Source organism: Apostichopus japonicus, chromosome 20 (assembly GCF_037975245.1).
Source record: "Apostichopus japonicus isolate 1M-3 chromosome 20, ASM3797524v1, whole genome shotgun sequence".
In the NCBI taxonomy this organism is placed as follows: Eukaryota; Metazoa; Echinodermata; class Holothuroidea; order Aspidochirotida; family Stichopodidae; genus Apostichopus; species Apostichopus japonicus.
Genome location: NC_092580.1, coordinates 30,356,101 through 30,372,387, shown reverse-complemented (window position 1 = coordinate 30,372,387; position 16,287 = coordinate 30,356,101). Strand labels below are relative to the sequence as shown.

The following is a 16,287-nucleotide window of genomic DNA, read 5'->3' as shown; positions in this document are numbered from 1 at the left end:
ATCAAGGCATATTTTAATGAATTACTAGACTATATGTTTCAAGTAGTGACCAAATTGGCATCATTGAATTGTTAATGTACAATACAGAAAAGTACCTTCACGCAATCGATTCCTATTTTCCAATATGTATGGGATTCCGAAATTCTTTTGGGTAATTCGTTTGCTTGTTGTTTGCTTGTGTGTTTGATTGGAATTTTCAATTCTTCACAAAGTCAGGTAGTTATAAGGGTACTACTTTCATGAATCACACTTTTTTTTATATATAGCAATTATATGTTTAGTGACTCCGTAATGTAAACAAAATTGGAAGGTGTTGCTCAGAATCACAGCCTTTAACGACGCATATAAAGTTGCTGGTTATTAATTACCGAGGGAAATGCCAATGACATAAAGTGTAACTTACGTTCATCTATTTTTTTGTAACTCCATACTATCTCTTTAAGAATAATTTCAAAATTACGTTCGGAATAACAAGAACAGGTTTCTATATCGGTTTATACCTTTGTCAAACTGATGATGTATGAACAAGCTTAAGTTTCAGAAAACTTGAAGCAGATATCAAATCTAGTCAGGAATCTCATGACTTTTCCTGAACTGTAAGGTTTTGAAAGCTTGGTGTATATTCTAGTTAGATTGACCGTGAGTCGTTATCATTGACATCAGTGCATACTAAATTAAAAAAACAAGCGGCATCTCTCACACTGTTCAAACTAATTTACAGGCACTATGAGCCATAAGAACACGGTTTCTTGAAATAATATCCACATAACAGCGTTTTTAATGAATAACTGTGATTGTATCATATACAAACGTATCCTGCTAAGGTTATGGGATGTCATAGCCACATTATAAGAAGAAAAAGAGAGGAAAAAGAGAAGAAAAAACTTCTCACCTTTGAATAAATCACCAATTCACGTAAGTGGCTTTCCTCCTTGGTCTTTCTGATTCTCCGACTACTTCTCTTTTGAATACAAATGGAGACGGTTATGGTTATGAAGAATATCATATTTATGACAACACTCACTGCAACCGGAATACCAAAGGCATACAAGTTAATCTTTGGTCCACCAATCCAGCATCCTGAGTTAGAACCATACACTATTCCGTAAATGCCATCTTCATCCACAGAGTAAAGAATCAGTAATGTCCCACTGATGATACTTGGCAAAACAAAACACAGTAGTATGAAAAGAAATATAGATTTTTTGGAAGGTTTTACACCTCTTAATGTTTGGTTTCTGAGACTGAAAGTCTGATTCATAAGAAAACCTAATATTGAGCTAGACGAGAAGGCAGTCAGCCAAAAGAAATGTCCAAGACCAGATATTACTGAACATAAGGTACCATGAAGAGTAGAAATACCCGCGAAGATAAGTAGTAACTGAGCCACTACAAGGCAACCACAAAGGGTCATGATTATAATGTTTGCTAGTCTGGTTCTTAATGTAGGAAATACGGAGTAGCTGATCAATGTTAAAAGCAGTGCAATCACCGAAAGAGAAATACCAACCGTGCTCAGGATACTTTGTGTTTGGGAATATTGAGGCAAAAACCTATAAGTCACAACGGTGCCAGAGGCTTCCAAAAAGTTACACACCTGTATGTCACCATTTTGTTGTATTGAATACATATCTGGAGTGAATTGAATCGATATATTTGCCGCATATACTAAAACACTGGACTCGTTTTCCAAAGGGAGAAAGACGTTTGAATCGAGTGAAATTAGCGGGCATAATGATACTTCACTAGAGTTAAATACGCATCTTTGTACTAAAATGTCCTCTGATGAGATGTTACCATGTGTAGATGAAAATTGAAATAAATGTCGAATCTTTATTTGAGATACGTCAGTAGTTTCCGATGAATTTTGGAAAAGAATTCCAGCAGTAATATTACCAAATGTTCTCCACTGGGGTTCACTGTACCATTCCGAATCACAAAATAGGGTCGGGTCCTCCGCTTTGGATGGACAGTACGCCAAAACCTCCACAATGTTCAAACTTTTGCATGCATCTGAATTTTGCGTAGATGTACTGCCAGCTTTTGCCAAGAGACTTCCAATTATTTCTAAAGAAGTCGTGACAACTTCTAAAACAACCTGTACTTGGCTCGTCATTCTGCACGATGTATTGTAATGTTCCATGTTTGCTTGTAAAAGTAATACCAAATCCGCTGGTAGGCAATTAAAAGTTGTTTCCATGTTCTCCAAACAAGAATTGTTGATAAAGTTCACGTTGTCAGCTTTCATATGTATAGAATAGTGATTACATTCTTCTGACGAATTTATAGTAATATTTGGCAGTTGTACGCATCGTGAACTTCTCAAGACATAACCACTAGGACATGTTAATAGTTTGCACTTAGCCTCGAGTGGATCAAAAACCTGTCCAACGTTACAAGTCACAGATATTTCTTGGATCTTTTCATTGTTTTTTGAAATTGATATACCACCAGAATTACCACCAAAATTAAAGGTTATAGAAATTGGTACGAGGGGTGGTGGGGGAGGTTCAGGTGTTGGACATATCATTTCACCGGTTTCAATGTGTATGAGACACGGCGCCACGAAAACGGGCGGAATTTCTTCTCTGCGGTCAAATGCAGCTGTACAATACTCTAAAACCTCGTAGTCGATATATTTACGAGAAGAATAGTAACATTCAACACAGAAGGTATTTTTGAAGTACCCTCCAATCCAAATGGGAGCTGCTATGGTCGAACATTTGTGTCTGATATCCTCGCTAGTTGTGTTGTCGTCACATGTATCGATTACGTCATCGGTAATTTCAAAACAAGGTATTACAGATAACACGTAAAATGGATGATCTGAAGGTGGACGGAACGACAAGCTTTGACATTGTTCTCTCAGTAGAGAGATTTGATCTTTAACGGTCAGGTTCAAAGCTGTTTTAAAAATATCACTGTCTTCACAATCTTGAGCCTCGAATGACCAAGGTGAAAGGTCGGATAAATCCTCTCCATGACAGAGAGCACAGTAAAAATTTTTGTAAGTTAGTCCTTTCCTTGATAAAACTGGAATACCAGATAAATTATCTTCCAATCTACCCACGGTGATATCTGTGTCGTCGCCTGTGACGTCACATTCGTTGAGCCCCGTCCATGTATCTGGACATTTAGACACCATCCAGTATTTTTGCTGTGATATAACATCCGTAGCACACTGAAAGTAATCTCTCATACCGGGAAGAACTTCAGACAAAAATATTTCGGTGTCGTTATCTTTGGAACAGCGATTACTTTTTTCGATAGTATTGTAACAACAATCTTGGAATAATTCACAAGCTGGGTGACAAGAACATTTGACCGATGTCAGAGAACCACATGAAGAACTACATTCATAATCTCTAGCGCAGTACACAGTCCGTACAATTTCTGTAACGTAAATGGAAAAGAAAGAAAAACTATAAATCCTCACTTCTAAGAGAATACTTACGTTGACAATATGCAAATGTCAAGTAGTAATTTCCTCCGATTGCCAGATTGCATAGCTAATATTAAACATGTTCAACTGAAATCAGTGTTTGCTGGCAATGAGATATGCAAATCCGTGAATTGCCTTCTTGTTTTAAGTTTTCTGACATATCCATAATTTGTTTTGGTACAACAACTGATGGCGATGTATACTGATGTTTGACATATGACAGGAAACTGATTGTTTTCACAGGAGAAGAAATTTCTAAATCTTTCTTATGTTGTTTTACCCCGTAATTCATTTCTTATTCCATTCCGATATTTTATTCGTAGTAATGTAGACTTTATTTCTGACATATTGTGTTAACAGTGTTAGCATATTTGTTTATTAATACCATTGGTTGCATTTCCATTGTCAAACGCACTGCACTCTTTAGACTATATCAACCCATAGGCCTAAGTAGATCTAAAACGTACTTGGAACTGTTTTGAAATGACAGGATTTACGTGGTACGACCTTACATATGGTTAACTTCGCGGTTCCTTGTTACAATATTAAATGAATGGATCTAACACAGTCATAATCCCCACCCACCCCCCCCCCCCTTCTCCTCTCTCCCATGCCACGCCTTCGTAACCAAATCGAGCCCGTATGTTGGAAGATCTAAGAATAATATGAGAGTGAACATAACGAAATTTGATTACAATATTATCATTTAAGGAAGCAGTTCGGAAGTGGACTTCACCCTCAGTCATTTAAGCATCCCTGCCCCCCCCCCCCACTAAACCAACCAGGGGAAGAACATCGTCAACTACGTTTACTCTGCTCACAAAACACCGCAGACCCCATTAGCCACATAGCGAACTGCGTACTTACGTACTGGAGGTGGTTCCGTTTCTGGTTCCGACTGTCCTAGTACCACGATAAAGTTAATACTCCAAAGCACTGTGAAGACACTTTTCAGATTTGTATATAAAGCCATAGTTTGTTGTATATCCTTTTCTTTCCAACGAGAAATCCAATAGCAGAAAAAATACTGAAGCAGATTGTCGTAACTAACAATCGAAGTATACAAGGTTATATATGTATATTGTTGGGAATAAAGAACATCGGTTCGGATGCACAATAGAGTTCGGTTTGTTGTTATCAGATATCTGTACGGAAATGCAGGACAACTGAAGCACGATACTGGTATCACCTGTAGCTGTAACCAAGTTGAAACCGGAGTAGGTTGTTCACACTATTGAACGATCGTGTTTTTATTACATAACTATATACGCACGCATGCGTATATCTTAAACGATACCACCAGTCTCATATATGAGTTTCCGTAATACTGGCTGAGTGATTACTGAAACACTTAGGTCACAAAACTTTTGTAATGATATGTTTCGACGTCATTTGCAACGTATTGCATAGATAATATTATTTTCTGTTATGATCGTCGGTGTGACAGTGTAGAATCTCGCTCCTGGGTATTTTAACCCCGTTGTAAGTAATGCGCAGTCCTGGCGTATCCTATGATAGTTTTGATGGTTTACATTCCTAATATGTAAGTTTACGGATGGATTCAAACTGCAAACATGACGCAGTCTACGATAGTTGAAATTATACGACAGTTGAGATACCTCTCTCGCCAACCCCCCTCCCCCTCCCCCTCATCAGATAAATTACTCATAGCATGATCCTTCACTTCAAACTGGGTTCGTTTAAAACACCGAAGGGGAGATTATATACATACATAGACTAGTGGCATGCACAAGTGGGGGAAGGGGACATGGTTCAGTCGGGGAATTGTCGGGGTAAAGTGTCTTAACCCCCACCATTATTCAACCTCACACAAAAATTCAAGAGTTTTTATCAGCAGATTTTAGCAGTATTAGCAATCTTGCGTTTAGGGCTGTTCCGGGTCATTAAAACTGTCCGCGAGAAAATTAAATAGATAATTTCAAATGGTGCATTCTGGGGCATGTTAAGACTATATATATATATATATATATATATATATATATATATGTAACAAGTTTGACTATAATCCCACTTATGGGACCAAATGACCTCAAACATATTTGGACCACAAATTCAGGCCCAAAGAATGTGTCCCAAAATGTATTCGAGGTGGAAATAAACATTGGGCCCATCCTACGCAAAAAGGGTCCCGGATTGTTTTGCCAGCCCAGATGGTCACATCCAATTGAAACCTCTGTGTTCCAGCTACTAACCAACAGCTGTATACTAAGTTTGGCTACAATCGTACTGAAGGTTGCGGAGTTATTGCAATGTAAAGCTTTTCTATATCTGACCCCTTAAACTCATTAATATTCACAAGATCAGCACCAAAAACGATCGGGCACACCTTAATACATCTACATAGCAAGTATGACCAACATCCATCATGCATTGTTGTGCATTGTTGTGTTATTGCGGATCCAAACAAGCGTCACAGACTCACACACACACACCCATACCCGCAACCCACACGTACACGCCAACATGGCTGCATAGGTTCCATTGCTCCCAGCAAGGAACCAAAAATCCTATCATTTTCCCAATAATGTACAATCATACGTTAGGCCCTTTACTAGATACAAAGGGCACAAAGTCATAGACGTACGAGGCGGGGGACAGTGGAAAGACTGTCCCCTCCAATTTCAGGGACTAAAAATTCGGGCAAAAGTTGTTGCAATATTCGGGCATCCTCCGGACAAAATATGAAACTCAATTTAAAGATTAAAAAATATATATATCGCGAAGGTTTTAATGCACGGCCGATTGCCCGAAGTTTCTTCGATTCTTGCCCGAACTTTCCCGATCCTTGCTCAGATCGTTTCCAATTCTTTTCTGAATCGTTCCCGATACTTGCCCGAATCATTCCCGATATTTGCTCGAATCGTTCCTGATAATTACTCGAATCGTTCTCAAAAAGGAAGTATCCGCCCTGGTGCTATTCTATTCTATTTTCAATAAAATTTCAATGAAATCATACTCGCAACCAGCATCAGCATGTTTCATGCGGCTCGTCTTGTGAGTTTTGACATTTCGGACAAGGATTCGGGCAAAATTCGGGCACAAAACTTTAAGCCCTGAACCCCCCCCCCCCCTTAAATAAATTGGGTCGTTCACGTATGCATATGGCCAAAGCCCAGTCGACTTTACTGTTCAGCATGCTCAATTTTATTACACAGCAATGTATGGAGGCGGCTTTACATAAATATTTGGGCCCCTTGGGAGAAGGTACCCTGAGTTGGAGGGGCACCAACAATTTATGGGTTGAGGGGGGGGGCACCAATACCCATGTGCTGTTACTTGTGAAGTTTTTGTTCACATGATAGTAGGACAAATTAAGTGGTGTGGTGGGAGAGCACTTGTCTGAAAATGGAGGAGCATGCCCCCTGGACCTCGGCCTGGTTACCGGACTGCTGGGGAGGGGTTAATATTCAAATGAAGCCATACGGCCACCTTAGATAACTGCTCATTGAATGATAATACTGACATACACTGCAAAGCCATGTTAATGTAAAACATTTTATTGAACATTTTTATGGCAATTTAAGTCTATACAATAGCTGGAGCTCGTGAAAGATCTTCGAAAAATTGCTGCATTGTTTAACTAAAAGGTACCTTAGTAAAAAAAAACAACTAAGATGCCGTTATTACTGTGTATAAATTGATGATGCAAGTAATTGGAAGATAGGTCTTGGATTGAACTTCTCAAAATATATTTCTCTGTACTTTCTGACTATTTTCTATGGACGTATTAGATTATCTAAGTGGACACAGGTATACACCTTGCTTGCAAAACAAAGATCAAGATGGAAGAAGACATAGAGAGCCTCTCTTAAATTTCCAACTTTCCCCTACACCCTCCCTCTACCCCACCTCCCAATGCAATGGTTATAGGTTTTCAATGAAGTATGTCGTTTAATAATGATTGACACCCTGTTTCTAAGTTTTTACAATTCTCAAATGTCTTCATTGATATACGGTGACTCACATTTGCATACTTTAAGTTGTCATAAAATATTAAAATTCATCACTTCATAACCTCAGAAAGGATGTATATACATTTACCACAAACATTTATTCTTCATCGTCATTTGCTTGGAAAGCACAAAAAGGACTCCGTCGTGTTTCACCTTCAGCAGCTTAATTAGAAGTTTCAAATCAGTTAAGCCTATATAGGCGTACTTGAAAAAACATCTGTCATCGCAGTCGCAACAAAATGTGTTATCACCATTACCTGAGTTGAATTCTACATTACTCTCATAGCAATTGGATATAGCCTATGCCTATTTATTACTGCTAGCTTTAATACAACGATAATAGTAGTAGTGAGTAAGACACAAAACTAGATATTTGCACATTGAAAGTGGAAATATGCACCCTTAATGGCAGGTTGTTTCTATACATGATTGGATTTGGTACTACAGATACTATCATTCTACTTCTATTTTCACTTTCTCTCTTGGTTCATGTACAAATTTAACGCGCAGAAAACAAGGCTTCTCATTTTCAGAACTTTTAGAATTCATTGGAGACATTCCAACTGATCAAATATTGTGGTATACACATTATTGGTACAACTTGAAACTTACATAAAACAATATCTTAGCCAAAATATAGCCTATACCTATTTATTACTACTAGTTTTAATACAACGATAACTTAATAGTTATACTAGTAGTGAGTAAGACACACAACTAGATATTTGCCCATTGAAAGTGGAAATATGCAACCTTGATGGCAGTTTGTTTCTATACATGATTGGATTTGTTACTGCAAATAATATCAATCTTCTTTCTTCACTTTCTCCCTTTTCTTATTTACAAATTTAAAGAGCAGAAAACATGGCCTCTAACCCTTCTAATTTCAGCTATTCTCTTAGTTAGGTAAAACCATATAATGATGTTTTGAACTGACACAGTATGTCCAATTAGATCATATTTCGCAAGCTTATCAGCTGACTGTAAGATGATATCATTAAAATGGCATTTTATATATTTATATATATATATATATATATATATATATATATATATATATATATATTAACTGTTGAACAACTATGCTGCATTTAGAGAAAGGCTGGATCTCGAGTGAGATACAAAAATTAAATTAGGTAAGTGATTGGAAGTAAAACAGCCGATGTTTGGTTTTTGCAGAGCTTTCGAGCAAAACTAGCTCTTCTTCAGTGCATGATCATGGAAAGTGACAAGGAGTAGCAGGAATTGAAACTATTTTATAGAGAAGATTGTCGGCATGGTTGTCAAAGCGACTTACTGATTTCTGCTGAATTGAGCAGAAGTTTTAGAAATTCGGATTAGGAAAGGAAAGGAATTGTTTTGGTTTATCTTGGACGGCAAATCGTTTCTGATGTTTAAACGGAATGGTGCCGTGGTCTTTAGGTTTAGTTCCCAATTTTTTTTTTATTTTTTTTGTAGGGTCACAGTGGTGTCCAGGAAGTGAACGCCATGTCCAGAAACGGTAGGGCCGAAACAAGAGGTTGGATGAGAAGATCCACGAATTTGGATTTTTTTCAGTCGCTGTACCATTACCCGATATTATGGGCGTCCCGGGAATTGCCTTCTTTGTGAATTTTAGGCTACCAGGTTTTGGGTCGTTTTCAAGGAGGTTTTGGCATAACTTGCGGTCAATGGAACCGTTAGAGACTGTGTGATTTCTTGAGTAGGATCAGAATCCAGGAGTTTGTAGTGTTGAGGGTTGCCGAGTAGTCTGTTGGCTTCCTCTCTGTAGAATTGTTTGCCCATAGCGACAATTGCAGAACTCTTGTCGGCTGGCTTGATGACAATGTCATCGCGCTTCCGGAGTTCATGGATAGCCTGTCTCTCAGTTTTGTTGAGATTGTCACGAAAGTCTGGGGCAGAGGTCTGTGTTTTTACATCCTCTTCAATTGCCGAAATAAATGATTCAAGAGGTGCACAATGGGCCTTGGGCGGATTTCACAAGCTTTTTGGCTGAAAATTGGAATGCAAGTCGTTGGTTTGTTGCGTGGTGTTATTGCCATTTTCGTCGGCAAAAAATTCACGGAGACGTAAGCGTCGATAGAACATATTTAGGTCAAGAGAAAGTTTCTGAGCGTTAACTTGCCGTGTTTTAGGGCAAAAATTTAGACCTTTGGAGAGTAAGTTTGTTTCTCCTACCGAGAGTTGGCACTCAATGGTAACAACTGCACCTTTGGTAGTGTTACATCACGTCTGTATCTCTTTGCGACGGAATGTGCGAGACCTGGTTCTTTTTGAGGTTTCAAGTTGGGTTTCACCAGAAGACTTAACTACCTCTCTTTGGGTGACATTATCCCTCTTCAATTTGTGAAATTGTCTTGAAGCTAGGGTATGTGAGAGGTTCAAGCATATATATATATATATATATATATATATATATATATATATATATATATATATATATATATATATATATATATATAAACATATATACATATATATACATACATATATATGTATATGTATATGTGTATGTATATATATATATATAAACAGATATACACAAGCAGCGATTCACATGTGTATGTATATTTATATCAATATGTATATATATATATATACATATATATATGTATATGTGTATGTATATGTATATATATATATATATATATATATATATTAACAGATATACACAAGCAGCGATTCACACGCAATGTACAGGTAATATAGTACAGGCATAGTACAGGTGACAGGTGCTACACTGTTGATGTGGCCGTTAATCCAGATGTCTGTCTTCCTTTTCCAGGTTGATAATACACACCTTGTGAAGATGAACGGTACGAGTCAGAAGACATGCCCAGCCGCTTCCTCCACATCCCCCAAATTTCGGATTTGACAGTGAAGGCAAGAAAAATGAAAAGTCCTTGCAATGACGTGAATATGATAAAGAGATACCATAGCCAAGGTTCATCAAACAACGCAGCAACAAAGCCAGTGACCCAGGTTAACCCTAGGATTATGAATATCTGAAGAAGCAAAAATATAACCAAATCACATTTAATGAATTAATAATAGCCTATGAGCTTCAAGTAATGACCAACTTGGCATAATTGAATTGTTTATATACAATTCAAAACAAAAAAGTAAATTATGCAATCGATGCCTGTTTTCCTAGATGTATGGCATTTCAAAATTCTTTTGGGTAATGCGTTTGTTTGTTTGTGGGTTTGTTTGGGGTTTTCGTTTCTATTTAAAGTCAGGTAGTTGTAAGGATAATGCTTTCAAAAATCACATCGTTACTATTCAGCAATTATATGTTTAGTCACTTGTGCATGAGCTCTGTAATTTAAACAAACTTGGAAGGAATCTCTTGTAATTTCCTGAACTGTAAGGTTTTTGAAAGTTTGGTGTAATTCTAGTTTGATTGTCCGTGAGTCGTTATCATTGACATCAGTAGACACTAAATTAAAAAAAAAAAAACAAGCCAGCGGTATCTCTCGCACTGTTCAAACTAATTTACAGGCACTATGAGCATAAGACATATGAACTCGGTTTCTCGAAATAATATCCACATAACAGCGTTTTTAGTGTTTAATTGTGGTTGTATCATATATATATATATATATATTCAAACGTATCCTGCTGAGGTAGTTATTGGATGTCATTGGCACATTATGAGAAGAATGGGGTAAAGAAATCTGCCAAACTTCTCACCTTTGAATAAATCACCAATTCACGTAAGTGGCTTTCCTCCTTGGTCTTTCTGATTCTCCGACTACTTCTCTTTTGAATACAAATGGAGACGGTTATGTGTATGAAGAATATCATATTTATGACAACACTCACTGCCACCGGAATACCAAAGGCATACAAGTTAATCTTTGGTCCACCAATCCAGCATCCTGACTTAGAACCATACACTATTCCGTAAATGCCATCTTCATCCACAGAGTAAAGAATCAGTAATGTCCCACTGATGATACTTGGCAAAACAAAACACAGTAGTATGAAAAGACATATAGATTTTTTGGAAGGTTTTACACCTCTTAATGTTTGGTTTCTGAGACTGAAAGTCTTATTCATAAGAAAACCTAATATTGAGCTAGACGAGAAGGCAGTCAGCCAAAAGAAATGTCCAAGACCGGATATTACTGAACATAAGATACCATGAAGAGTAGAAATACCCGCGAAGATAAGTAGTAACTGAGCCACTACAAGGCAACCACAAAGGTTCATGATTATAATGTTTGCTAGTCTGGTTCTTAATGTAGGAAATACGGAGTAGCTGATCAATGTTAAAAGCAGTGCAATCACCGAAAGAGAAATACCAACTGTGCTCAGGATACTTTGTGTTTGGGAATATTGAGGCAAAAACCTATAAGTCACAACGGTGCCAGAGGCTTCCAAAAAGTTACACACCTGTATGTCACCATTTTGTTGTATTGTATACATATCTGGAGTAAATTGAATCGATATATTCGCCGCATATACTAAAACACTGGACTCGTTTTCCAAAGGGAGAAAGACGTTTGAATCGAGTGTAATCATCGGGCATGATGATACTTCACTAGAGTTAAATACGCATCTTTGTACTAAAATGTCCTCTGATGAGATGTTACCATGTGTTGATGAAAATTGAAATAAATGTCGAATCTTTATTTGAGATACGTCAGTAGTTTCCGATGAATTTTGGAAAAGAATTCCAGCAGTAATATTACCAGATGTACTCCACTGGGGTTCACTGTACCACTCCGAATCACAATATAGGGTCGGGTCCTCCACTTTGGATGGACAGTACGCCAAAAACTCCACAATGTTCAAACTCTTGCATGGATCTGAATTTTGCAAAGATGTACTGCCAGCTTTTGCCAAGAGACTTCCAATTATTTCTAAAGAAGTCGTGACAACTTCTAAAACAACCTGTTCTTGGCTCGTCATTATGCACGATGTATTGTAATGTTCCATGTTTGCTTGTAAAAGTAATACCAAATCCGCTGGTAGGCAATTAAAAGTTGTTTCCATGTTCTCCAAACAAGAATGGTTGATAAAGTTCACGTTGTCAGCTTTCATATGTATAGAATAGTGATTACATTCTTCTGACGAATTTGTAGTAATATTTGGCAGTTGTACGCATAGTGAACTTCTCAGGACGTAACCACTAGGACATGTTAATAGTTTGCACTTAGCCTCGAGTGGATCAAAAACCTGTCCAACGTTACAAGTCACAGATATTTCTTGGATCCTTTCGTTGTTTTTTGTGATGGATATACCACCAGAATTACCACCAAAATTAAATGTTATAGAAATTGGTACGAGGGGTGTTGGGGGAGGTTCAGGTGTTGGACATATGAGACACGGCACCGGGAAAATGGGAGGAATTATTTCATCGCGGACATCATCAGCAGCTCTACACTCCTCTAAAACTTCGTAGTCGATATATTTACGAGAAGAATAGTAACATTCAACACAGAAGGTATTTTTGAAGTACCCTCCAATCGAAATGGGAGCTGCTATGGTCGAACATTTGTGTCTGATATCCTCGCTAGTTGTGTTGTCGTCACATGTATCGATTACGTCATCGGTAATTTCAAAACAAGGTATTAAAGATAACACGTAAAATGGATGATCTGAAGGTGGAAGGAAGGACAAGCTTTGACAGTGTTCTCTCAGTAGAAAGATTTGATCTTTAACGGTCAGGTTCGTAGCTGTTTCCAAAATATCACTGTCTTCACAATCTTGACCCTCGAATGACCAAGATGAAAGGTCGGATAAATCCTCTCCATGACAGACAGCACAGTAAATATTTCTGTCGGTTAGTCCTTTCCTTGATAAAACTGGAATACCAGAATTATCTTCCAATCTACCCACGGTGATATCTGTGTCGTCGCCTGTGACGTCACATTCGTTACGCCCCGTCCATGTATCTGGACATTTCGACACCATCCAGTATTTCTGCTGTGATATAACATCCGTAGCACTCTGAAAGTAATCTCTCATCTCGGGAAGAACTTCAGACAAAAATATTTCGGTGTCTTTGTCTTTGGAACAGCGATTACTTTCTTCGATAGTATTGTAACAACAATCTTGGAATAATTCACAAGCTGGGTGACAAGAACATTTGACCAATGTCAGAACACCACATGAAGAACTACATTTATAATCTCTAGCGCAGTACCCAGTCCGTACAAATTCTGTAACGTGAATGGAAAAGAAAGAATAACTATAAAGCCTCACTTCTAAGAGAATACTTACGTTGACAATAATGCAAATGTCAAATAGTAATTTCCTCCGATTGCCAGATTGCATAGCTAATATAAAACTTGTTCAATTGAAATCAGTGTTTGCTGTCGATGAGATATGCAAATCCGTGAATTGCCTTCTTGTTATAAGTTTTCTGACATATCCATAATTTGTTTTGGTACAAAAACTGATGGCGATGTATAATGATGTTTGTCATATGACAGGAAACTGATTGTTTTCACAGGAGAAGAAATTTCTTTCTTAGGTTGTTTTGAAGCGTAATTCATTTCTTATTCCATTCTGATATTTAATCGTAGAAATGTTGACTATATTTCTGACATATTGTGTTAACAGTGTTAGCATATTGGTTTATTAATTATAATGGGTGCACTTCCATTGTCAAACACACTGCACTCATTAGGCTATATTAACCCATAGGCCTAAGTAGATCTAATACGTACTTGGAACTGTTTTGAAATGACACGATTTACGTAGAACGACCTTGTTAGCCAACATATGGTTAACTTCGCGGTTCCTTTTTACAATATTAAATGAATGGATCTACCCTCACCCAGTCATAATCCCCACCCCTCCCCCTCCTCTGACCTGCCACGCCTACGTAACCAAATCAAGAAAGTAATTCATTAATTCTAATGATTGCACTTCCATTGTCAAACACACTGCACTCTTTAGGCTATATTAACCCATAGGCCTAAGTAGATCTAATACGTAGTTGGAACTGTTTTGAAGTGACACGATTTACGTAGAACGACCTTGTTAGCCAACATATGGTTAACTTCGCGGTTCCTTTTTACAATATTAAATGAATGGATCTACCCTCACCCAGTCATAATCCCCACCCCTCCCCCTCCTCTGACCTGCCACGCCTACGTAACCAAATCAAAAAAGTAATTCATTAATTCTAATGGTTGCACTTCCATTGTCAAACACACTGCACTCTTTAGGCTATATCAACCAATAGGCCTAAGTAGATCTAATACGTAGTTGGAACTGTTTTGAAGTGACACGATTTACGTGGAACGACCTTGCTAGCCTACAAATGGTTTACTTCGCTGTTCCTTTTTACAATATTAAATGAATGGATCTACCCTCACCCAGTCATAATCCCCACCCCTCCCCCTCCTCTGACCTGCCACGCCTACGTAACCAAATCAAAAAAGTAATTCATTAATTCTAATGGTTGCACTTCCATTGTCAAACACACTGCACTCTTTAGGCTATATCAACCAATAGGCCTAAGTAGATCTAATACGTAGTTGGAACTGTTTTGAAGTGACACGATTTACGTGGAACGACCTTGTTAGCCTACATATGGTTTACTTCGCGGTTCCTTGTTACAATATTAAATGAATGGATCTACCCTCACCCAGTCATAATCCCCACCCCTCCCCCTCTCTGCCCCCTGCCACGCCTACGTAACCAAATCGAGCCCGTATTTTGGAAGATCATAGAAATAACATGAAAGTGAACATAACGAAATTTGATTACAATATCATCATTTAAGGAAGCAGTTTGGTGGTGGACTTCACCCTCAGTCAGTTAAGCATTCCAGCCAACCCCCCCCCCCCCTACTGCCCTCACCAAACAACCAGGGGAAGAACATCGGCAACGATATGTTTACTTTGCTCACAACACACCGTAGACCCTATAGGCCACATAGCGAACTGCGTACTTACGTTCTGGAGGTGGTTCCGTTTCTGGTTCCGACTGTCCTAGTACCACGATAACGTGAATACTCCAAAGCACTGTCAGGACACTTTTCAGATTTGTATACAAAGCCATAGTTTGTTGTATTTCCTTTTTTTTCTAACGAGAAATCTAATAGCAGAAAAAATACTGAAGCAGGTTATCATAACTGATAATCGAAGTATACAAGGTTATATATGTATATTGTTGGGAATAAAGAACATCGGTTCCGATGCACAATAGAGTTCGGTTTGTCGTTATCAGATATCTTTACGGAAATGCAGGACAATTGAAGCACGATACAGGTATCACCTGTAGCTATAACCAAGTCGAAACCGGAGTAGGTTGTTCACACTATTGAATGATCGTATATGTTACATACCTATATACGCATGCATGTGCAAATCTTAAACGATACTGCATATCTCATATATGAGTTTCCGTAACAGTTGAGTGATTACAAGGAATTCTTTATTGTTTTCTATAGAAACAAAACTTAGAACACAGCACTTTTGAGATGACCTTGTTGTGACGTCATTTGCAGCGTATTGCATACAGTTTGATATTTTCTATTCTAGTCGTCGGTGTTACAGTGTAAAAGTGTGGATGGATAAAAACTGAAATCATGACGCAGTCTATATTCAGTCCGCTCAGTAGAAGCTCTCTATTCAGAATTGTGTCCCTGTATTTGTCAAGCCTTACCATGTGAACTCAAGCTATTTGTCGAGATGACAAAATGGCAATGGCATACCTGTCACGACGTTGAGCAACTTTGAAAGCTGTTATTTGAGTGGTAGAACCTTCAGAGGTTTGATATACACTTTGAGTTCCATTCAAAGATAAATGAATTAATATAAAAGTGCTCTGAATGATAAAATGTAGTCCATTTGGATTCCAATTTGTTGCCAATGTTAAATGAATATGTAATTACATAAGTGCCCATAT

The 16,287-nt window shown here is 37.9% G+C and overlaps 2 protein-coding genes across 4 annotated transcripts in view; both read right to left on the bottom strand.

Annotated features, from left to right (window-relative positions):
* The window catches only part of LOC139960879 (uncharacterized), a 42,717-nt gene extending 38,018 nt beyond the window's left edge, over window positions 1-4,699 (bottom strand). Inside the window, exons 1-2 of one of the 3 annotated variants that reach the window (XM_071959547.1) lie at window positions 4,310-4,699; window positions 893-3,393 (exon numbers count right to left, since the gene is read on the bottom strand). In XM_071959547.1, the coding sequence (XP_071815648.1) occupies window positions 893-3,393; window positions 4,310-4,415 (2,607 nt within the window). In that variant the 5' untranslated portion in view covers window positions 4,416-4,699. The remainder of the gene's footprint in view (window positions 1-892; window positions 3,394-4,309) is intronic. The other 2 variants (XM_071959546.1, XM_071959548.1) reach the window with 2 other exon arrangements.
* Window positions 4,700-9,970: 5,271 nt separating this feature from the next.
* On the bottom strand, window positions 9,971-15,716 carry LOC139960883 (uncharacterized). The gene is made up of 3 exons (XM_071959552.1): window positions 15,333-15,716; window positions 11,110-13,586; window positions 9,971-10,421 (listed from the first exon to the last, which is right to left on the bottom strand). Exons 1-3 carry the CDS (start codon window positions 15,436-15,438, stop codon window positions 10,152-10,154), a joined length of 2,853 nt encoding a protein of 950 aa, XP_071815653.1. The 5' UTR covers window positions 15,439-15,716; the 3' UTR covers window positions 9,971-10,151.
* Window positions 15,717-16,287: the final 571 nt, after the last annotated feature.

Bases quoted from the DNA above. Each gene is read 5' to 3' on its own strand.
- LOC139960883 (XM_071959552.1), bottom strand. From the start codon at position 15,438: ATGGCTTTGTATACAAATCTGAAAAGTGTCCTGACAGTGCTTTGGAGT. The intron at 13,587-15,332 runs GTAAGTACGCAG...TTCACGTTACAG, and splicing joins AACGGAACCACCTCCAGAAC to AATTTGTACGGACTGGGTAC. The intron at 10,422-11,109 runs GTGAGAAGTTTG...TTGCTTCTTCAG, and splicing joins AATTGGTGATTTATTCAAAG to ATATTCATAATCCTAGGGTT.